The 24,167-nt window shown below is 38.3% G+C and overlaps 1 protein-coding gene and 1 pseudogene across 3 annotated transcripts in view; both read right to left on the bottom strand.

The window, feature by feature from the left end:
- TMEM116 (transmembrane protein 116) overlaps window positions 1–24,167 on the bottom strand; it is a 48,292-nt gene that overhangs the window by 3,320 nt on the left and 20,805 nt on the right. Inside the window, exons 5-8 of one of the 2 annotated variants that reach the window (XM_080821987.1) lie at window positions 5,290–5,394; window positions 1,863–1,912; window positions 619–702; window positions 121–256 (exon numbers count right to left, since the gene is read on the bottom strand). In XM_080821987.1, the coding sequence (XP_080678113.1) occupies window positions 121–256; window positions 619–702; window positions 1,863–1,912; window positions 5,290–5,394 (375 nt within the window). The remainder of the gene's footprint in view (window positions 1–120; window positions 257–618; window positions 703–1,862; window positions 1,913–5,289; window positions 5,395–24,167) is intronic. The other variant, XM_080821988.1, reaches the window with a different exon arrangement.
- Window positions 4,572–4,966, bottom strand: LOC308354512 (small ribosomal subunit protein uS8-like; annotated as a pseudogene). Its single transcript has one exon. The product of its transcript is annotated as a small ribosomal subunit protein uS8-like (transcript).

The following is a 24,167-nucleotide window of genomic DNA, read 5'->3' as shown; positions in this document are numbered from 1 at the left end:
TAGTTTCTTAGTTCTAAGACTTTAGGAAATGCCTCTCCATCCCATTTTTCCCAGTCCCTGGGAATAACGTCCCATCCCCCCCAATCCCCTCTCTTTCCGTAAGAGCGGATGGCATCATACCACAATGGTGAGGAGACTGAGGAGAAAGCTGGTCAGGAAAATGGTGATCCCATAAAAATAAAGTGTGCTACAGACGGATGCGTTGGCAGAAGGCAGTTTAGCCATGGCTGATGGTGGTGAGAACATCAGAATACACCTAGGAAGATAATCAATGGACAGGACCACTATTACAGATATGACACCAGAGAGATATACATTTGGTAAAACAAAATTTATTAAGTATGCAATTTTACTTACCATTCTGCTAACCCTGGCCCATAATACCTTATTCCTTCTTATAGATACATTATCTTCTAGTCACTTCACATTATATTCCTACTTATGTATTTTTTGCCTTGATTATACCTTGTTCTATAGACTCTACCAAGGTTCCATAGAACCTTGTTCCAAATATAAGCAACTTGGCCAGAGTGTATGTAGAAAGTCTTTTCCATCTCTATATATAGAAAAGAAAAGGTACAGTCTACCACAGAAATGATAGATTTGGTCCTTGCTTACCTGTGGCTCTGGCTGAAGTTGTGGAAACATTCACTAACATTGCCCAGACAGAATACAGGTATCATTAACAGAAGAGGTATCAGGCTGGGAGGGAAAAAAAAAATCACCCTAAAAGTCAGGCATTTTTATGGCCTTTCCCCATCACAAAATACTCTGTTCTTCTCCCAACTCCATCACCCCTCCACTCTCCACAAATATATATATATATATATTATATATAATACATTATATATAACATATAATAAATATATTATATAATAATATGCTATATATTCATATATATATGAAATTTTATATATATATATATAATTCCTTCAAGAAAAATGCCTCAAAAACCTTATGTATAGGGGTTCCTGGGTAGCTCAGTGGGTTAAAGCCTCTGCATTTGGCTCAGGTCATGATCTCAGGGTCCTGGGATCGAGACCCACATCGGGCTCTCTGTTCAGCAGGGAACCTGCTTCCCCCTCTCTCTTGCCTACCTCTCTGCCTACTTGTGATCTGTCAAAAAAAAAAAAAAAAAACCAACCTTATGTATACTTTTTGTCCAATTGGTGGGTAAGTGGAGTGGAGAATGCATTTCATACCTAAATTAATGAGTCCTACAATAGTGTCAGAGAGTCTTTGGGTGTGGGTCAAAGTGAAAGGAAAAAATCTAACAGGGAGTTCTGTACTAACTTTCCATGGCCACCAGGAATAACTTAATTTTCATCACCCCATTTCTAGGAGCTTTTTCAAAGCATACACTTAATAACCAATTATTAATCCAGCTAAATACAGCCAGCTCCCTATAAGAGGGAAAGATCCAGAAGTAAAAGTTATAAACTCTAATGTCAACTCTGACATGACTACTACGTTAGGTGAGATCCAGGCCCTTCTGAGGGTAAATAGTTCCAAGACTCTCACCCAGTGTTATAAAGGTGGATGAGATCTTACAAGCTATGTTATAACTCTTTAGGATATAAAATGGAATTAGAAGTCCAAAGACAAAGCGAAATATTTGTTGAAGATCACACAGAGTTAATGGCAGAATTAAGGTTAAAATCCGAATCTAAAATTGCTTGCCTATTCTACCTGGGAATATGGTTCCAATGATCATATGTTTGTTGCTTCCAACTCAGTAAGGCTCTGTGAGGACCCAGGAGTGATAGACTCTATGGAAATGAAGGGCACTGTCCTATTTGTTCTCACCTAGACCACAGAATAATGAGTTTACACATTGCTAGAAAGGAAAGCAAAAACCTTACCTTGACAAAATGATGGCTATTTCACCAACATGACAAGTATAACCTATAACCTGTGAATAAAAATAAATATGAGTAAAGTCTTAGAATACTGTCAATCATAATAAAATAAATATCAGGTCATTACTTATCACTTGTACAAACAAAAATTCCCAAGAGCCTGCTTCTGTCAAGCAATATTTGCTACAAAACTCAATTAAATAAATAGTTTTTAGCATTGGAGACAAGAGAATTTTATCTCTATTACTATAATCTAAAAAGTACAACAGCAACAATAGCCACAAGGAAAGCCTGTGGGAAGTAGCTTAATATAAGACTTGGATACCATAACAAATTCTTTTAAAAAGAAAGGTAAATATGAAATCATACAGTACTTCTAATAATAGTTCTAATAATAGTTCTAATAACTATTATAATCTTCTTCTATCCATCTTCTAATAATAGTTCAATTCTATTCTCTTTTAAATCCAGGGAGGTGTGGACTTTTCAGACCTTACAGGTGGAGCAGAAGTCTATGTATAAAATGACCAGCAGAAAGCTTAATAGGCCAGGATTAGCATAAAGGAGGCAGGTCAAATAAGGCCTTTGGATATAACATCTATTAGACTCTAAAAGAAAGAACATTCCAAACACCCCCAGTTGTGTTAGACACTAAAAATAATTTATAGAAGAATGTTATCTACCCACTGGAAGTTTATGATAAAAGACTTTGAATAGAACACCTTAAAGTGAGAATAGACTGGAAAACAGCTTTTTTCTGTTCTGAGGTAAGAGATCCTATTATATTCTAGAATGGCATTGTTAAAAATCAATAAGCATTAAGTGAGCAGTTAATCAATAATCAGAGATGGGTAATTGATTTGCCCTAAAAACTATGGATCAGGAAGAGTAAATGATTTCAAGTAAAACAGTCACTGTTAACTTTAAGTAAAATGAGAAAAGTAAAATCAATCTTGGGTGACCTCTCCTAACTGTGTCCCTTCTTCCCTTTTTATTCTAGCCTCTACCCATCAGACTAAACTGTTTTTAATTCTTGTTCTTACCTTACTGTCAATGAATCTCTGATTTAAAAAAAAAAAACTTACTGATAATAGTACCATTTATTCATTCAACAGATTTTTATTGAGTTTCATCATGCATATGATAGTATACAATTTTCATTAAGTCTAGAATTGATCTGTAGTCTCTAGAGAAAGGTATGTGGGTAAGTTTTCTGGATTAATTTACTCCATGATGCTCTTAAACAAAAATCCCCTTCAAAAAAACCAAAACAGGGGTGTCTTCTTGGCTCAGTTGGTGGAGCATGCAACTCTTGACCTCAGGGTTGTAGGTTCAAGCCCCATGTTGGCCACACAGATCACTTAAAGATAAACTCTTTTAAAAAACCACAATAGAATAGATACTATAGAAATAAGAAAACTGGAATATTTAGCAAGATTTATATAATAAGATTAAAATATACAATGACAGCCAAAGAAATGAAAATTGCTAACATCATAAAAATGTTTTTTTTTTTAAACGACTTTATTTATTTATTTGAGAGAGAGTGAGAGAGCATGGGCAGGAAGAAGGGGTAGAGAGAGCAGGGAGCCTGAGATGGGGCTCAATCTCAGGACCCCAGGATCAAGACCTGAGCCGAAGGCAGACACTTAACTGACTGAGCCACCAAGCCACCCCTAAAAATGTTTTCTACCGAGATCACTTAGCGATATACCGAAAGAATCAGGAATAAGAAACTGATTGTACCATACAATGGAATACTATTTAGCACTAAAAAAGAACGAATGACTTACATATGCTATAATGGATAAACTTCAAAATCTTATAAATGAAATCAATCAGACACAAAAGAATATGTATTGGATGATTCCATCTATATGAAATGTCCAGAAAAGGAAAATCTATAGAGTCAGAAAGTAGATTAGCAGTTCCCTAGTACAGGGGGTAGGTAGGAAATTAACAATAAATGGGCATGAAGAATTTTATTAGGGTGAAGAAAATATTTTGGAACTGATTTATGATATTTTACAAGATAGTAAGTCTTCTTTAGAAACCACTGGATTGTAACTTAAAATAAATGAATTATGTGATAAGTAAAATATGTATGCACACACAAAAAATCCATATGTACTTAGTGTCCTCCTCTCTTTTATAAATGTCATACTAGACAGTGCCCCAAACTCTCTTTGAACCAAAGAAGGGAAGACAACTATTCTCTGGATCCACCTTGTTTTCTGATTACCACACATGAACCCCTCTGCCCTTCTGCAAACCAGCATCAGTTATCCACACATATTGAAGAAATATAGCAGAGCAAAACAGACATTCTCCCTTTCTAACACCTGCAGCCCAAATCCCATGTGAGCAAACTGCGCACCTTCCCTGACTCTACCCAAGATCTTATTCTTTACGCTAGCAACAATGATGGATTGGGATAGAGCTAAGATGGATGGAACCAGGCAGTAATGACAGTACTGCAAATAATGTTTCCTATAATCAAAACCTTTTTATTTTTTTGATGGCAAGAGAGAAGAGGAAATCTTTTCAACAGAATGGAAACTCTGTGAGAACATGACTTCTCTTCTATTAAGCTCCATGAATTCACCTACCCAGTCCTGAGTGCTTGCACTGTTTATCAAGGATATATGGATTTGTTTTAGCATACTTTTTTTTTCCATTGAGGCATTTTATTTGTACATATGTATTAAACCCCTAGAAAAAGAATTCCAGGATTTTCCCTCCTGTGTGTTTTCATCTTGCTTATTCATGGTCCATGATATCAGCTGAGGTTGTCAGTACAATGAAACCAAACTGGTGGGGCAGAAGCAGGTTATTCTGCCATTTTTCTAGATCTTTCAGTTGTACATTAAGTCAGGACCGAACATTCCACACTTGTTTAACCTGCCCCTGAGGTTCACAACAATTTTCCCCACTCTGTGATCATCAATGATTTCAAATTCGCCAATGTAATCATGCTTCATCATCACAGTGAGAAACCAGACGATGACTTTGGAGCACAGCCTAATAAGAACCTGGATTTTGTCTCTCTTTTCAGCATTTTTAGTGCTCTTGAGAGCATGTGCCAGGACATTCATGCACATCATTATGGCAGCACTAAAGACAGAGGAAAGAAGGCGGGAGGGGTGAGCCCACAGAATTATGGGTAGCATACTGTTCTTTTTTTTTTTTTTAAGATTTTATTTATTTATTTATTTATTTGGCAGAGAGAGAGAGAGATCACAAGTAGGCAGAGCAGCAGGCAGAGAGAGGGGGAGGAAGCAGGCTCTGTACAGAGCAGAGAGCCCGATGCGGGGCTCTATCCCAGGAACCTGAGATCACGACCGGAGCCGAAGGCAGAGGCTCAACCCACTGAGCCACCCAGGCGCCCCAGGTAGCATACTGTTGACTATCAACTCTGAATAAAACTTACCAGTGGAAATGTGCTCTGTTCATTCTGGTTGTGTCTCATCCTCAACTCTTTGTACAGATACCAGATGTAATTGACGGTGTAAAGAAATGAGGAAATGTAGAATATCTAGGTGAGAATAAAAAAAACCCCTCATAACTGTTCCAGTCTGACTTCTTTCAATTTATTACATTATTTTCTACCATAAGAATCCTACTTAATGGTCTATTAGTAATGTAACATCTAATATCCATAACATGCAAAACTGGGCCATGTCTGGGAATTCTACCCAGGCCTACCTATTTTATGTCTTGGATTCCTTATTTTATCCTTTTGACTATTTAGAGAAACCACAGCATTAGCCACCTTTTCTCACCCAGCTGTTCTACATTTATGAAGATATCCTAGAGTATTTTTCCATTTTATTTTTTAATTGGAAAGACCGTAAAGATTTCCATTTCTAACAATTTGAATTATTTGAACCAGTATCCCATTTTAAAAAATTAAACATATTAGATGAAATTTTTTTAGATCCTTAAAATGATCAAAGAACTGACAAGATAGCAAGGAATAAGCAGGACAAAATCCCAGAGAAAAAAATTTCTGCTTCCATCTTTGATGAGATAATAGAAATAGAATTTGCCCTTCAGCCTTAAAAACTAAAAATTGGGAAAAATATATGGAACACCCTGTTTTCAAATATTAGGGTAACCATCAGTCCAGAACAGTAATCCCTGAAAGAAGAAAAACAAGCAAACGTCCCAACTCACTGGCAGGAAAAAGTGAGTGCAGTGGAGGAGAAACCAAACAGACCGTCTGTCTTGGTGACTGAGGAGACAGAGTTCAGAGTTTGGAGAGGCCAAAGCAGCTATAATATATGAAGCAGATTATCAAAGAAGAGTAGCTACACTGGTATAGTGCTCTGGAGATTTGCAGTGGTACCCTCAAGTCCTTGATTAAGTACTGATCTATGCATGTGAGACAGAAAACCATGAAAACCAGGAACAGAATAACCACAGAGGAATAGGTGAAACAATCTCCAAAGCGATAGTTTGTGTTTCCAACACTCAGAGTGGAAAGATGTTCTAATACATAGGCAGGAAATGAAGGTATTACAGCATAATAAGGTAGAATCATAAGAAGAGTATTGACTCACTAATGGGACAAAATTAGCTGTACATGGAAGACTGCCTGAATCAAAGTTTAATAGTATGTCTTAGAAAAATAAACAAGTCTTGGGGCGCCTGGGTGGCTCAGTGGGTTAAAGCCTCTGCCTTAGGCTCAGGTCATGATCCCAGGGTCCTGGGATCGAGCCCCGCATCAGGCTCTCTGCTTAGTAGGGAGCCTGGTTCCTTCTCTCTCTGCCTGCTTCTCTACCTGCTTGTGATCTCTGTCTGTCAAATAAATAAATAAAATCTTAAAAAAAAAAAAAAGCAAGTCTTGAAAGCATCAGATAGACTCAGAGTTCGCTACATCCAAGACCAAAAAAAAAAAACCCCATACATATATATATGTATGTGTATACACACACACACACACACAGACAGCAGATTTCACAATGTATATATACATAATGTGTGTGTGTGTGTATATATACATTGTGGAATCTGCAATGTATGGCATCTAATAGAAACTCAATCAGTAAAATTGGTAACCATTTAAACTAAGATCAACAAAGAACTAGAGTTGGGGTACCTGAATGCCTTAGTTAAGCATCTGCCTTTGGCTCTGGTCATGATCCCAAGATCCTGGGATTGTGACCAATGTCCAGCTCCCTGCTCAGCGGGGATCTGCTTCTACCTCTTCCTCTGATCCTCAGCCCACACATGCTCTTTCTACCTCTCCCTCTCAAACAAATAATATAAAAGAAAAGAAGAGAAGAGAAAAGCAAAGAAAAGAAAAGAACCACAGTAAAATTAGGGGTGGCCTGGGTGGCTCAGTCGTTAAGTGAGTGCCTTCAGCTCAGGTCATGATCCCGAAGTCCTGGGATCAAGCCCCGAATCCACATTGGGCTCCCCACTCAGCAGGAAGCCTGCTTCTCCCTCTCCATTCCCCCCTGCTTGTGTTCCCTCTCTCTTTCTCTCTCTGTCAAATAAATAAATAAATAAAATCTTAAAAAAAAAAAAAAGAAATCATGGAAGTACTGCATAGTGCTTTCAGAAAAAAAAAAGGAGGCTATACTACACAGCTTGTTTTGTTTTTGTTTTTAATTTTATTTATTTATTTGAGAGAGAGTGAGTGAATAAGAGAGAGCACACAACAGAGAGAGGAGCAGAGAGAGGAGCAGAGGGAGAGGAAGAAGCAAACTTCCCTGCTGAGGAGGGTACCCAACAACATAGGGCTCGATCCTAGGACCGTGGGATCATGACCTGAGCCAAAGACAGACACTTAACCAACTGAGCCACCCAGGTGCCGCTATGCAGATTGTTTTTATGAACAAAGAATTGAGCTGATTATAAAACCTCTATAGAGGGGCGCCTGGGTGGCTCAGTGGGTTGAGCCTCTGCCTTCGCTCGAGTCATGATCTCAGGGTCTTGGGATCGAGCCCCGAATCGGGCTCCCTGCTCCACGGGGAGCCTGCTTCCTCCTCTCTCTCTCTCTCTCTGCCTATCTGCCTGCTCGTGATCTCTATCTAATAAATAAATAAAATTAAAAAAAAAACCTCTATAGAGATACTATCAAAAACAAAGAAAGAAAACTACAGAGCAATATATACTTCATGAATAGATACAAAACATTACCAACTGAATACATCAACAAATAAAAAGAAATACATAACTAACAGTATAATTAATCTAAAGAATGAAGAACAGATTGACATTCAAATTCAATTAATGAATCCGTAATAAGTTAAGACTTCAAACCTACTAGGATGGACATAATTAAAAAGACAATAATAACAAGTATTGGCAAGGATGCAGTCATTGGAACTCTCATACACTACTGATCAGAATATAAGACAGTGTAATTGCTTTGGAAAACTGGCAGTACCTCAAAAGGTTCAAAACAGAGTAATACCATATGACCCAGAAGATGCACCCTTAGGTATATACCCCAAAGAAATGAAAACATATCCACCCAAAAACTTGTACACAAACATTCAGATCAGCATTATTTATAACAGCCAAAAAGTGAAAACAACTCAAATATCCATCACTTGTTGAATGAATAAATAAAGAGCTATATCCATTTTAAAGAATATTATCCACCAATAAAAGGAATGAAATCCTGATACATGCCACAACACGATGAACCTTGAAAACACTGTTCTAAGTGAAAGAAGCCAGTCACAAAGGACCATATATTGTATTATACCATTTATATGAAATGCATGATTCCATTTAAATGAAATATCCAGAATAGGCAAAATTATAAACACAACAAGTACAGCAGTGGTTACTGAGGGTTGGCAGGAGGAGACTGGATAGTGATGAATAGGAAGTGTGGGGTTTGAGGTAATGAAAATATTCTATACATCAAAACTAATGATGTGCTATATGCTGTCTAACTGAACATAATAAAAAATTTTTTTAATATTCTAAAATTGATTGTGATGATGACTGCCATTGACTTGGACACTTTAAATGTGTGAATTAGGGGCACCTGGGTAGCTCAATCGTTTAAGCCTTTGCCTTCAGCTCAGGTCATGATCTCAGGGTCCTGGGATCGAGCCCTGCGTCAGGCTCTCTGCTCAGTGGGGAGCCTGCTTCCCCCTCTCTCCCTGCCTGCCTCTCTGCCTACTTGTGATCTCTCTCTCTCTGTGTCAAATAAATAAATAAATAATAATAAAATAAAATCTTTTTAAAAATAAATAAATAAATGTGTGAATTATATATCAGTAAAGCTGTTGTTAAAAGTAAATGCTGAACTGGGACGCCTGGGTGGCTCAGTTGGTTAAGCAGGTGCCTTCGGCTCAGGTCGTGATCCCAGGGTCTTGGGATCGAGTCCCACATCGGGCTCCTTGCTCAGCGGGGAGCCTGCTTCTCCCTCTGCCTCTGCCTGCCTCTCTGTCTGTGCTCACTCTCTCTGACAAATGAATAAATAAAATCTTTAAAAAAAAATAAAAATAAAAGTAAATGCTGAACCACCCTTAGAGCTCAGGAATAAATCTCACTTGGTCCTGGTGAATAATCCTTTTAATGTACTCTTGGATCCCATTGGCTAGTACCTTGGAAAGAATTCTTGCATCCACGTTCATCATGAAAACTGGTCTGTAATTCTCCTTTTTGGTGGGGTCTTTGGTTTTTGGGGTCAAGATAATGCTGGCCTCATAGAACAAGTTTGGAAGTTTACCTTTCATTTATTTTTTTTTTGAAACAGTTTCAGAGGAATAGGTATTAATTCTTCTTTAAATGACTGGTAGGGGAGCTCCTGGGTGGCTCAGTCAGTTAAGTGTCCACCTTTGGCTCAGGTCATGATGCCAGAGTCCTGGAATCGAGTCCCATGTCATTGGGCTCACTGCTCAGCAGGGGGGTCTGCTTCTTCCTCTCCTATTGTTCTTCCCCCTGCTCGTGCTCTCTCTTGCTCACTCACTCTTAAATAAATAAATAAAATCTTTTAAAAAAATGTTTGGTAGAATTCCACTGGGAGTCCATCCAAAGTGGGCTCTTGTTTGTTGGGAGATTTTTGGATTACCGCTTCAATTTCTTTGCTGGTTATGAGTCTGTTCAGGTTCTATTTCTGTTCCATTTCTTCCTGTTTCAGTTTTGGTAGTTTATATGTTTCTAGGAACGCATCCATTTCTTCCAGATTGCCTAATGTGTTGCCATATAATTGCTCATAATATTCTTTTGTAGTTGTTTGTATTTCTTCGGTGTTGGTTGTGATTTCTCAACCATCATTTTGTTGTGGTTTCTCCTCATCATTTTGTTTATTTGTGCCCTTTCTCTTTTCTTTTTGCTAAGTCTTACTAGGGGTTTATCGATCTTATTAATTTTTTTCAAAGAACCGGCTCCTAGTTTCCTTGTGATATGTTCTACTGGTTTTTCCATTTCCATATTTCCATTTCCAATTTCTATATCATTGATTTCTGCTCTAATTTTCATTATTGCTCTTCTCCTGCTGGATGCAGCCTTTATTTGCTGTTCTTTTTCTAGCTCCTTTAGGTGCAAGATTAGGTTGTGTATTTGAGACTTTTCTTATTTCTTGAGAAAGGTCTGTATTGCTGTAGACTTCCCTCTTAGGACCATCTTTGGTACATCCCAAAGGTTTCTGAACTGTTGTTTTCATTTTCATTCGTTTCCATGTATTTTTTTAACTCTTCTTTAATTTCCTAGTTGGCCCATTCATACTTTAGTAGGATGCTTATTAACCTCCATGTAATTTTGACCCTTTCAAAGTTTTTGTGATTGAATTCAAGTTTTAAAGCATTGTGGTCTGAGAATATGCATGGTATAATCTCAATCTTTCTGTATGTTGAGACGTGATTTGTGACCCAGCACGTGATCTATTCTGGAGAATATTCCATGTGCACCCAAGAAGAATGTCTATTCTGTTCTCTAGGATGAAATGCTCTGAATATATCTATTAAATCCATCTGGTCCAGTGTGTCAGTCAAAGCCCTTGTTTCAATGTGATACACCACATCAATAAAAGAAAGGAACAAGAACCATATTATCCTTTCAGTAGATGCAGAAAAAGCATTTAACAAAATACAGCATCCTTTATTGATTAAAAACTCTCTGCTATATAGGGCTAGAAAAAACATACCCCAATATCATAAAAACTATATGAAAAGCCCACAGCAAATATCATCCTTGATAAGGAAAAACTGAGAGCTTTTCTCTTAAGGTCGGGAACACAACAGGGATGTCCACTCTCACCACTGTTGTTCAACACAGTACTGGAATTCTTGGCCTCAACAATCAGACAACAAAAAGAAATAAAATCCATCCAAAGAGGCAAAGAAGAAGTCAAACTTTTACTCTTCATAGGTGACATGATACTCTATAAAGAAAACCTAGAAGACTCTACCCAAAAACTGCTGGAACTGATACAGGAATTCAGCAAAGTCAGAGGATATAAAATCTATGCACAGAAAAGTCAGTTACATTTCTATACACTAGCAATGAAACAGAAGAAAGAGAAATCAAGGAATAGATACCATTTATAATTGCACCAAAAACCATAAGATACCTAGGAATAAACCTAATCAAAGAGGTAAAGGATCTATACTCTGAAAATATAGAACACTTATGAAAGAAACTAAAGAAGACAAAGAAATGGAAAAACATTCCATGCTCATGGATTGGAAAAACAAATATTGTTAAAAAGTCTATGCTGCCCAAAACAATTTACACATTCAATGCAATTCCTATCAAAATGCCATCAACATTTTTCACAGAGCTGGAACAAATAATCCTAAAATTTTTATGGAACCAGAAAAGACCATTAATAGCCAAAAGAATCTTGAAAAAGAAAACCAGAGCTGGAGGCATCACAATTCCAGACTTCAAACTAAATTACAAAGCTGTAATCATCAAGACAATATGGTACGGGCACAAAAACAGACACACAGATCAATGGAACAGAATAGAGAATCCAGAAATGGACCCTCAACTGTATGGTCAACTAATCTTTGACAAAGCAGGAAAGAATAGCCAATGGAAAAAAGACAGTCTCTTCAACAAATGATGGTGAAAAAACTGGACAGCCACATGCAGAAGAATGAAACCAGACCACTTTATTAAACCATACACAAAAATAGGGGCGCCTGGGTGGCTCAGTGGGTTAAGCCTCTGCCTTCAGCTCAGGTTGTGATCTTGGGGTCCCGGGATCGAGCCCCACATTGGGCTCTCTGCTCAGCAGGGAGTCTGCTTCCCCCCCTCTCTGCCTGCCTCTCTCCCTACTTGTGATCTCTCTCTCTGTCAAATAAATAAAATCTTTTTAAAAAAATACACAAAAACAGACTCAAAATGGAAGAAAGACCTAAATATGAGACAGGAATCCATCAAAATGGATTTGACACATCTCCAAAGGCAAGAGGAACAAAAGCAAAATGAACTACTGGGACTTCATCAAAATAAAAAGTTTTGCACAGCAAAGGAAACAGTCAACAAAACTAAAAGGCAACCTACAGAATGGGAGAAGATATTTGCAAATGTCTTATCACACAAAGGGCTAGTAACCAAAGTATATAAAGAACTTTCAAACTTAACATCCAACAAAACAAAAAATCCTGTCAAGAAATGGGCAGAAAGGGGCACCTGGGTGGCTCAGTGGGTTAAGGCCTCTGCCTTCAGCTCAGGTCATGATCCCAGGATCCTGTGATCGAGCCCCGCATTGGGCTCTCTGCTTAGCAGGGAGCCTGCTTCCTCCTCTCTCTCTCTCTGCCTGCTTCTCTGCCTACTTGTGATCTCTGTCTGTCAAATAAATAAATAAAATCTTAGAAAAAAAACCTTAAAAAATGGGCAGAAAACATGAATAGATATTTCTCCAAAGAAGACACAGAAATGGCTAACAGACAAATGAAAAAAATGTTCAATATCACTCGCATCAGGGAAATACAAATCAAAACCACAATGAGATACCACCTCACACCAGTCAGAATGGCTAAAATTAACAACTCGGGAAACAACAGATGTTTGCAAGGATGTGGAGGAAGGGGAACCCTCTAACACTGTTGGTGGGAATACAAACTGGTACAGCCACTCTGGAAAACAGTATGGAGGTTCCTCAAAAAGTTAAACACAGAGCTACCCTATTACCCAGCAATTGTACTACCGGGTATTTAACCAATGGATATGCAGTCATCTGAAGAGGCACATGACCCCCAGTGCTCATAGCAGCAAGGCTCACAATACCCAAACTATGGAAGAGCCCAGATGTCCATCAACATGAAAGGATAAAGATGTATATGTGTATACATATACACATATACATCTTATGTATACACATATTACTAATCCATCAAAAAAGAATTAAATCTTACCATTCGCAACGATGTGGATGGAAATGGAGGGAATTATGATAAGCGAAATAAGTCAATCAGAGAAAAACAATTATCATATGACTTCACTCATATGTGGAAATTAAGAAACAAAACAGAAGACCATAGGGGAATGGAGGGAATAAGATGAAATCAGAGAGAGAGAGAGAGAGACAAAACATAATAGACTCTTAACTAGAGGAAACAAACTAAGGGTTACTGGAGGGGAGGTGGGTGGAGGGTTGGGGTAACTGGGTGAGGGCACTAAGGAAGACACTTAATGGAATGAGCACTGGGTGTTATATGCAACTGATGAATCACTAAATTCTACCTCTGAAACAGTAATAGACTATATGTTAATTGAATTTAAATAAAATTAAATTTAACAAATGAATGTAATAGGATTCTGTACACTACAATTGGTCATGACATTCCAATAACTAAATAGTTGTTGGATTAGTTTTTTGTTGTTGTTGTTGTTTTTAAAGATTTTATTTATTTATTTGTCAGAGAGAGAGAGAGCACAGGCAGACAGAGTGGCAGGCAGAGGCAGAGGGAGAAGTAGGCTCCCTGCCGAGCAAGGAGCCCGATGCGGGACCCGATCCCAGGATGCTGGGATCATGACCTGAGCCGAAGGCAGCTGCTTAACCAACTGAGCCACTCAGGCGCCCCAGTTGTTGGATTAGTTTTATCCCTATATAGCTTGCTCAATATTTTTTATGTTGATTGCTGACACCATTATGTACTCATGAAACTGATTTTTAAACTCCTATGTTTTTCTAAGAGTTTCATTGTTTCAGCTCTGAAATTTTAAGCCCCTAATCCACTTTGAGTTAATATTTGTGGTTGTGTAATGTAAATTCAGCCTTTTGCATGTAGATATCCAGTTGACCAAACACAATTTATTGAAAAGGCTATACTTTCCCCGCTGAACTGTTTTAGCCACTATGTCAAAAGCTGATTGTTCAAAATGTTAGGGTTTATTTCTGGGCCTCAGCTCTATTCCATTGACATATATGTCAATCTTTATACCAGTACCACACTGTCTTGATTAATGAAACTCTGTAGTAAGTTTCAAAATCAGGAAGTGTGAGTAGTCCGACTCTGTTCTTTTTCAAGATCGTTTTGGCCACTCTGGGTCCTTTGTATTTCCACATAAATTTTGGATCAACTCATCAATTTCTGCCAGAAAAAGGCAGTTGAAACTTTCATAGGAATTGTGATAAAACTGTAGGCCACTTGGGGATCATCTTGTTGTCATCTTAAAAATATTGTCTTATACAACTATCGTACGATCTCCCTGATATGAGGAAGTGGAGATGCAATGTGAGGGGTAGGAAAAGAAAAAATGAAACAAGATGGGATTGGGAGGGAGACAAACCCTCAGAGACTCTTAATCTCACAAAACAAACAGAGGGTTGCTGGGGGGAGGGGGAGAGGGAGAGGGTGGTGGGGTTATGGACATTGGGGAGGGTATGTGCTATGGTGAGGGCTGTGAAGTATGTAAACCTGGAGATTCACAGACCTGTACCCCTGGAGCTAAAAATACATTATATGTTTATTAAAAAAAAAAAAAAACTTAGAAAACAAAACAAAACAAAAAATATTGTCTTATATGGGCACCTAGCTGGCTGGGTTGGTTAGGTAAACTAACTCTTGATTCTGGCTCAGGTCATGATCACAGGATCCTGGGATCGAGCCCCAGGTCAGGCTCCCTGTTCAGTGGGGAGTCTGCTTGTCTCCCTCTCCCTCTGTCCCTACTCAGCTCATGCTCTCTCTCTCTCTCTCTCAAATAAATCTTAAAAAAAAAATTGTCTTGGGACGCCTGGGTGGCTCAGTTGGTTGGGCAGCTGCCTTCGGCTCAGGTCGTGATCCCAGGGTCTTGGGATCGAGTCCCACATCGGGCTCCTTGCTCAGCAGGGAGCCTGCTTCTCCCTCTGCCTCTGCCTGCCTCTCTGTCTGCCTGTGCTCACTCTCTCTGACAAATGAATAAATAAAAAAATCTTAAAAAAAAAAGTTCATATTAAAAAAAAAAGAAAGAAAGAAAATACCTAAGCTCCTCATTAAAAAAAAAAAAATTGTCTTGTGAGGCATGCATGGCTGGCTCAGAGAGTAGAACATGCAACCCTTGATCTAAGGGGTGTGAATTCAAGCCCCACAATGGACTTAGAACTTACCTTGATAAAAAAAGAAAAAAATACTGTTTTTGATCCCTCAACATAGAATTCCTTTCCATTTACCTAGACTTTATTTGTCAACAATATTTTATAGTTTCTAGCATACTATTTTTTTAAAAAATTTTATTTATTTATTTGACAGACAGAGATCACAAGTAGGCAGAGAGAGAGGAGGAAGCAGGTTCCCTGTGGAGCAGAGAGACCGATGCGGGGCTCAATCCCAGGACGCTGGGATCATGACCTGAGCCAAAGGCAGAGGCTTTAACTCACTGAGCCACCCAGGTACCCCCAGGATCATTACTTTTAAAGCATGGATACTTCTCCACTATTTGCACGTACCATTATTTATTTAATCATTTTTTAACTGATAGTTATTTGAGTTCTAACCTTCTGTTATTACAAAAAATGATGTACGAGTAACATTTTTGCCCAGTCATGCAAATATTTCCAAAGAATAAATTTCTGGAAGTAAAACCACCACATGAAAATTATTATTTTTTGAGAGATATCACAAAATTGCATACAAAATATTTTTACCAATTGATATTACCAGCAAATATTCCTGTTTTCTTCATATTCTCATCAGTTTGTATTATGTCTTCTAAAATCCTGCAATCTTATTTTTTTTTAAGATTTTATTTATTTGATAGAGAGAGACACAGTGAAAGAGGGAACACAAGCAGGGGGAGTGGGAGAGGAAGAAGCAGGCTTCTTGCCAAGCAGGGAGCCCGATGTGGGGCTCAATCCCAGGACCCTGGGATCAGGACCTGAGCAGAAGTCAGACACTTAACACCTGAGCCACCCAGGTGCCATGCCATCTTATTATTATTTTAATTCATACTTTAATTATTAGAAGGATTGAGCATCTTTTCATTTATTGGACTTTTTATTTCTTCTGGAAACTTCCCATTTACATATTCTGTAGGTCAAATTACTTAATCTCTTGCAAAGCCCACCCAGCTCAACCAAACAAACACACATGGTTATTATAAGCCATGTTTTGCACTTTCTAAAGGGTACAGACTAGAAGACGGTGGATCAGCAGGACAGCATCAAACATTTCTTTTCATTACAAGTTTCTGTTGCACTTCAGGAACTAGTCACTGACCTCTCAAAAATGACAGTTTAAGTAGGAGGGAACACAATCACACTGTCATTATCAAGGTATAATGGCCACCTTGGCTTATGTCCCAAATAGGCAGTCCATGAATTTAGCTTCAGTCCATGAAATGCTACAGTCCATGAATTTAGCTTCCAAGATCTCTGTAAGGAACATGCCTAATTTTAAGATTCATTGTATCCAGAGAAGCTAAAGGTATCATTTCCAAACAGGTATTAATACTTTATTTACAACCTTCCTAGTTTGGGTATATTTCATTTATCAAGGGTCATTTTTACTGTAAAAAATGTTGGGGGTGCCTGGGTGGCTCAGTTGTTAAGCGTCTGCCTTCAGCTCAGGTGGATCCCAGCCTCCTGGGATGGAGCCACACAACAGGCTCTCTGCTCGGCGGGAAGCCTTCTTCTCCCTCTTCCACTCCCCTTGCTTGTATTCCCTCTCTCATTGTGTCTCTCTGTGTCAAATAAATAAAATCTAAAAAAAAAAGAAAAAAAGAAATGTTGCCTGGTAACACAACTGATGTTCCAACCTAGCAGATTTCCAGAAGAATAATAGGCATACCTTGTTCTATTGTGCCTTACTTTACTGCTCTTTACAGATACTGCATTTTTTACAAATAGGTTTGTGGAAACCCTATATCAAGCAAGTCTACTGGCACCATTTTCCCAACAGCATTTGTGTACTTCATGTCTCTCTGTTACATTCCAGTAATTCTCAAACTATTTCAAACTTTTTCATTATACTATATTTGTTATGGTGATCTTTGATCTTTAATGTTACTATTGTAATGGTTTGGGACTCCCAAAACCATACCCATACAAGACAATGAACTTAATCGATAAATACTGTGTGTGTCCTGACTGCTGTAGCAACTGGCCATTCCTCCATCTCTCCTTTTCCTCAGTCCTCCCTATTCTCTGAGACATAACAATATTGAAATTAAGCATCTTAATAATCTGCAATGGCTTCTATAATTGTTTAACCAAAAGGAAGAGTAGCATGTTTCTCAGATTATTATTTTTTAAAGATTTTATTTATTTATTTGGCAGAGAGAGAGAGATCACAAGTAGACAGAGAGGCAGGCAGAGACAGAGGGGGAAGCAGGCTCCTTGCTAAGCAGAGAGCCCAATGCAGGGCTCGACCCCAGGACCCTGAGATCATGACCTGAGCTGAAGGCAGAGGCTTAACCCACTGAGCCACCCAGGCGCCGCCTCAGATTTTTTTTTTTAAGATTTTACTTATTTTAGAGAGAGACAGTGAGAGAGAGCGCAAGTGGGGAGGAGAGGAAGAAGCAGGCTCCCCACTGAGCTCAACCCCAGGACCCTGGGATCATGACCTCTGCAGAAGGCAGATGCTGAACAAATTGAGCCACCAAGGCACCGCTGCTTCTCGCTTTATTTTTTATTTTTAAAGATTTTATTTATTTATTTATTTGACAGATAGAGAGAGAGAGAGACAACACAAGCAGGGGAGTGGGAGAGGGAAAAGCAGGCTCCCTGCTCAGCAGGGAGCCTGATGTAGGGCTCGATCCCAGGACCCTGGGATGGTGACCTGAGCAGAAGTGAGACGCTTAACAGCTGAGCAACCCAGGCACCAGTTTTTCACTTTAAACTAAAAGCTAGAAATGATTAAGCTTAGTGAGGAAGGCATGTCAAAAGCCAAGACAGGCCAAAAGCTAGGCCTCTTATATCAGTTAGCAAAGTTGTGAGTGCCAAGAAAAATTTCTTAAAGGAAATTAGAAAAGCTATTCCAGTGAACACACAAAGGATAAGTGAAACAACCTTACTGCTGATAGAGCTTCAGTGATCTAAATAGAAGATTAAACTAACCACAACAATGCCTTAAGCCAAAACCTAATCTAGAGCAAGGCCCTAACTCTTCAATTCTATGAAGACTGAGAGAAGTGAGGATGCTATAGCAGGACACTTTGAAGCCAGCAGAAGTTGGTTCATCAGATTTAAGAAAAGAAGCCATCTCCATAACATAAAAGTACAAGGTAAAGCAGTAAGTGTTGATGTAGAAGCTGCAGCAAGTTATTCATAAGATCTAGCTATGACAATTGATGGTGGCTACACGAAACAACAGATTTTCAATATAGATGAAGCAGCCTTTTATTGAAAGAAGATGCTGTCTAGCATGTTCCTAGTTAGAGAGGAGAAGTCAAAGCTTAGCTTTAAAGCTTCAAAAGACAGGCTAACTTTCAGGGGCATCTGGGTGGCTTAGTTGGTTAAGCATCTGCCTCTTGTTCGGGTCATGATCCCAGGGTCCTGGGACTGAGGCCCATGTCAGGCTCTCTGCTCACTGGGCAACTTGCTCCTACCTCTTCCTCTGCCTCTCTCCCTTCACATACCTTCCCACCCACCGCGCCCCAGCTCATGCTCTCTCACTCTCGCTCTCTCAAATAAATAAATAAAATCTTCGATTAAAAAAAGGGGGGGCACCTAGGTGGCTCAGTCAGGTAAGCCTCTGCCTTCAGCTCAGGTCATGATCTCAGGGTCCTGGTACTGAGCCCTGCATTGGGCTCTCTACTCGGTGGGGAGCCTGTTTCCACCCCTCTCTCTGTCTACCTCTCTGCCTACTTGTGATCTCTCTCTCTCTGTCAAATAAACAAATGAAAAAAATTTTTTAATAAAATAAAATAAAAGGACTGGCTAACTTTCTTGTTAGGGGCTAATGCAGCTGTTGACTTTAAGTTGAAGCCAATGCTCACTTACTTGCAGAAAAAAAATCTAGGACCCTTAAGAATCATGCTCAGTCTACTCTGCCTGTGCTCTAGAAATGAAAAAGAAAGAAAGAAAGAAAGAAAGAAAGAAAGAAAGAAAGAAGCCTGCCTGAATGAAAGCACATCTGTTTACAACATGTTTTACTGAATAATTTTAACCCACTGTTGAGACCTGCTGCTCAGAAAAAAAGATTCCTTTCAAAATATTACTGCTCATTGACAATGTACTGGGTCACCCAAGAGCTCTGATAGAAATACACAATGAGACCAATATTGTTTTCCTGCCTGCTAACACAATATCCATTCTTCAGCCCATGGGATCAAGGAGTAATTTAGACTTTCAAGTTTTATTATTTAATATATTTCATAAGGCTATAACTGTCACAGATAGTAATGTCTCTGACTGATCTAGGTAAAGTAAATTGAAAACCTCTGGAAAATATTCATCATTCTAGTAATATTAAGAACATTTGTGATTCTTTGGAAGAGGTCAAAATATTGGGGTTTGGGGAGGGATAGGGTGGCTGTGCGACGGACATTGGGGAGGGTATGTGCTGTGGTGAGTGCTATAAATTGTGTAAGACTGAGGATTCACAGACCTGTACCCCTGAGGCAAATAATACATTATATGTTAATAAAATAATATTTTTAAAAATCAACATTAACAGAAGTTTGGAAGAAGCTGATTCCAACCTGCATGTATGACTTTGAGGTATTTAAAACTTCAGTGGAGGAAGTACTTCAGATGTGGTGGAAATTGTGAGAGAACTAGAAGTGGAGCCTGAAGATGTGACTAAATTTCTGCAATCTCATGATCAGACTTTAAAGGATGTGTGCTCCAAAGTATAGTATAATGACTGCCACACTGTAAACAATAAGTTTTCATCAAATAACTCTGAGTTCCTTTACCCAAGGCCATAGGCAGATGCAAGTTTAGATTTTAGGAAAAAATTCTAAAGAAAGATCCCTAAAACCTTCCCACCATTACTATGACAAACATATGAGAGAAGTGATGATCTATAGTAGGGAGTGGTGTCCTTTAAATTACATGGCTATTCAACATTGGCAGTTTTAAGAAGCGATAGGTATCCATTATATACAATGGAATATGATTCACCCACAAAAAAGAATGAAATCTTTCATTTGCAACAACATGGATGGATCTAGAGAATATCATGCTAAGTGATAAAGAGGAAGAAAAATACCATATGATTTCACTCATATGTGGAATTTAAAAAACAAAAGAGCAAAGAGAGAGAGAGAGACACCAAGAAACAGACTTTTAATTAGAGAATTGATGGTTACCAGAGGGGAGGGAGTTGGGGGCTTGGGTAAAATAAGTGATGGGGATTAAGGACTACACCTGTCATGATGAGCACCAGGTGATGTATGAAAGTGCTGAATCACTATATAGTATACCTGAAACTAATATAACATTGTATGTTAACTAACTGGAATTAAAATTAAAACTTAAAAAAAAAAAAAAAAGGTAATTTCATTTAAGCCCAGTAGAGGGAACCAGGATGTCTTCATATCTGACAGATTCCTCCACCCTCCCACTAGATATGTAAACATTCTAAATTTGACACTTCTTGCAGGTTTCAGATTTAAAACTCTGTTAAAGACTGGGAGCATTGTTGTTAACAACCTTGATGATTATGACTAATATTAACATTCTTCAATATCAAATAGGGGTGACTAATTATAAATTTATCATCCTTTGGGGCACCTGGGCTGCTGAGATGGTTAAGCATTTGCCTTTGGCTCAGGGCATGATCTCCAGATCCTGGGATCAAGCCCCATGTCAGGGACCCAGATTGGCGGGGATTCTGCTTCTCTCCCTCTCCCTCTGCCTCTTCCACTGCTTGCACTCTCTCTCTCTCTCTCTCTCTCTCGCTCTCGCTCTCAAATAAATAAATAAAATCTTTTAAAAAATAAAATAAAAGGGGCGCCTGGGTGGCTCAGTGGGTTAAAGCCTCTGCCTTCGGCTCAGGTCATGATCTCAGGGTCCTGGGATCGGGCCCCACACCGGGCTCTCTGCTTCGCGGGGAGCCTGCTTCCTCTGTCTCTGCCTGCCTCTCTGCCTACTTGTGCTCTCTGTCTGTCAAATAAATAAATAAATAAACCTTTTTTAAAAATAAATAAATAAATAAATAAATAAAATAAATTTATCATCTTAACTACTTGTAGTCTTTTGAGACACTCACAACTCATCAAATCCATTATCTTTATTCTCCTAAAATCCCAGTGAGGCAAACAGTTACAGAATGACTACCATGTATAAAGAAGAACTTCTAATAGGGAAGATGAGTAAGAACCATCTATTCAACCTTATATTTGTATAATGCCTTATAACTTAAAAGTACTTTTACATATATACTGACATATGATCTTATTTTTGTGATAAAAAAACAAAACTAGTATTTTAACATGACTTATTTAAGGTCTGTTATGTGGCAGAAACAAGCTCACTTCTATTATTAAATTAGTAAAAAACCAATGTAAGAACTTATTTGCCCCAAATATCCCCTACACCAATCTAAAACAGATCCAAAAGGCAACTCCAGAATCTCAATTTTCAACCAGACCTTTTTTTTTGTTTTGTTTTTTAATTGAATCCTGAAACTAAACAAGATCTTAGCCTCTTTGGTTAGATTTATTCCTAGGTATCTTATGGTTTTGGGTGCGATTGTAAATGGGACTGACTCCTCAATTTCTCTTTCTTCTGTCTTGTTGTTAGTGTAAAGAAATGCGACTGATTTCTGTGCATTGACTTTATATCCTGACACTTTACTGAATTCCTGTATAAGTTCTAGCAGTATTGGAGTGGAGCCTTTTGGGTTTTCCACATATAGTATCATATCATCTGCAAAGAGTGATAGTTTGACTTCTTCTTTGCCAATTTGGATGCCTTTTAATTTCTTTTTGTTGTCTGATTGCTGAGGCTAGGACTTTGAAGAATTTTAATACTAAACAAGATCTTAATAGCTTATTTAGTTCACTCATTTACAAAATGAAGATACCTAAATTTAAAATGTGGTTTTCTACTTTTTTTTAATTGTCTTGAAAAGACAGCAGCTCAAACTTACCATAGAAAATAGAAATATAGTACAATCTAGTATAAAAATACTCTCAGATGGGATTTTTGAACAAATTCATTCTTGTCTCTGTAGACAAGAACCCATTTTCTGAGCAACAGAAAATAAGGTAAGAGAATTCCACTCTAAAGTAGACTCTAGATGTCCCAAAACACTTAACAGTTTGGGTAAAGCTACTTCTGTTACATGGACCTAGGATACAAGGGATTTTTGCTGTTGTTGTTAAAAGTACTTACCCTTAACAAAGGGGAGTGATCATGACACAAATTTGTTCTGTCACAGATCAGACATGGTGCCATGGCATTAATCAGATGTTGGTTAGTACACCATGGCTAAAAGAGATAGCTAGCTAAAGTGGGCTAGCATCAGAAATCTACCCATAGAAAAGGGCTTAGGGCCTTTAAGCATGAAATTAAATCCAGAGAACTCAGCTATCAATTAGCAAAAGTTTATTTGAGCTCCTATTATATTTAAACCAGACCCTAAAAATCACAATAATAATGTCACACAAACCACCAGCCACTGTAAAATTTAGGCATTGGAGTTAGGCAGACTAAGTCCAAAAGGTCAGAGAGGCAGTGAGAATGTATTAACAAGCCAATATCATGAAGTAAAATCCTAGATAAGAGAATATTTTTAATAGACAGCTTTTTACCAGACAAATTCAGAAGGTAACAGATCAATAAATATGGGGAGGAAACAAAAGGCCTGCAGGTGAATTCTGTTCCTAAGAAGATCAGCAAATATCCTATTTTACCTCCAAAAATAACAAGAACAGCAATAATTCACACTAGGGGCAAGTACTTTACATTTTTACCAAATTTAATCTTCATGACAACCCTAAGAATCCCATCATTATTCATATCTTACAAGGGAAACTAAGACTTAGAAAAAATAGCTTGCTTAAAAATCATACAGCTAATAGGTACCAGAGCTGGGATTTAAACCCAGACCTGTTTGACTCCAAACTCTATGCTTTAACTCCAAGCCACGAATTTCATGTTGTCTGCAATCCAAACTGGTATCTCTAAAGTATGTGACCAGCATATTCTTCTAGGAAATGAAACGTGGTTCATTCACTAAGAAAAGGTGACTGCTGACACTTCAACCCATGTCAAAATAAACACTAGAATAGCCAAAAGTAAATAGGGAAGCAGACTGGGATAGTGTCTGGCACTGTCATTTTCCCTTATCTTATTTCTCTATCACAGTTATCTCTGATCAACAGAAATACTAGCACAGCAGTAATCCTAGACCCTTTTAGAAAAAGCAAGGTATTTGTTCCTGATCCCAAGATTGATCAGGGGGACAATCATATGTAAATTAATCTTCTTGGTATAGATCTAATCATCTAACAGAATTAAAAATTCTCAGCAACTTAGACTATGGATCAGATTCCATCTTTCAGACCCAAATGCTATACGCCAGACAAAACCTTCAGATTCCAATGTTATGGTGGCATGGTAACATCTATTTACTGGTTGGCTGAGTTTACTAAAAAGAGAGCACTTGGAAAATCCCACATCTTAATTTATTAATCAAAGAATGAAATTATTTCTGATGGCCTAGTTCTCAAACTCACTTTGCTTCTCAGATAAGTTTCAGAACAAATGACTAGCTCTTGGTAAATGATTTCTTCTGTTCCAGTTCACTGAAGACACATAAAAGCACCAGAGCTGCAGTGAGCCAGTGTTCATCCCTGACCAGCTCTGGGTCTCCTACAAAACTCTTTTCATTATCTAAATCAGGCAAGAATTCAGTAGCTCCAGACACATAATAAAGTAATAACATAAGAGATGAATAAGCCTGATTCTAATTTGCATCCCATACCCACCCCAATAGAGGAGGAAAATCTCAAAAC

Source organism: Martes martes, assembly GCF_963455335.1.
Source record: "Martes martes genome assembly, chromosome: 13".
In the NCBI taxonomy this organism is placed as follows: Eukaryota; Metazoa; Chordata; class Mammalia; order Carnivora; family Mustelidae; genus Martes; species Martes martes.
Note: the sequence above shows the minus strand (reverse complement) of the source record. Positions and strands in the feature narration are given on the sequence as shown.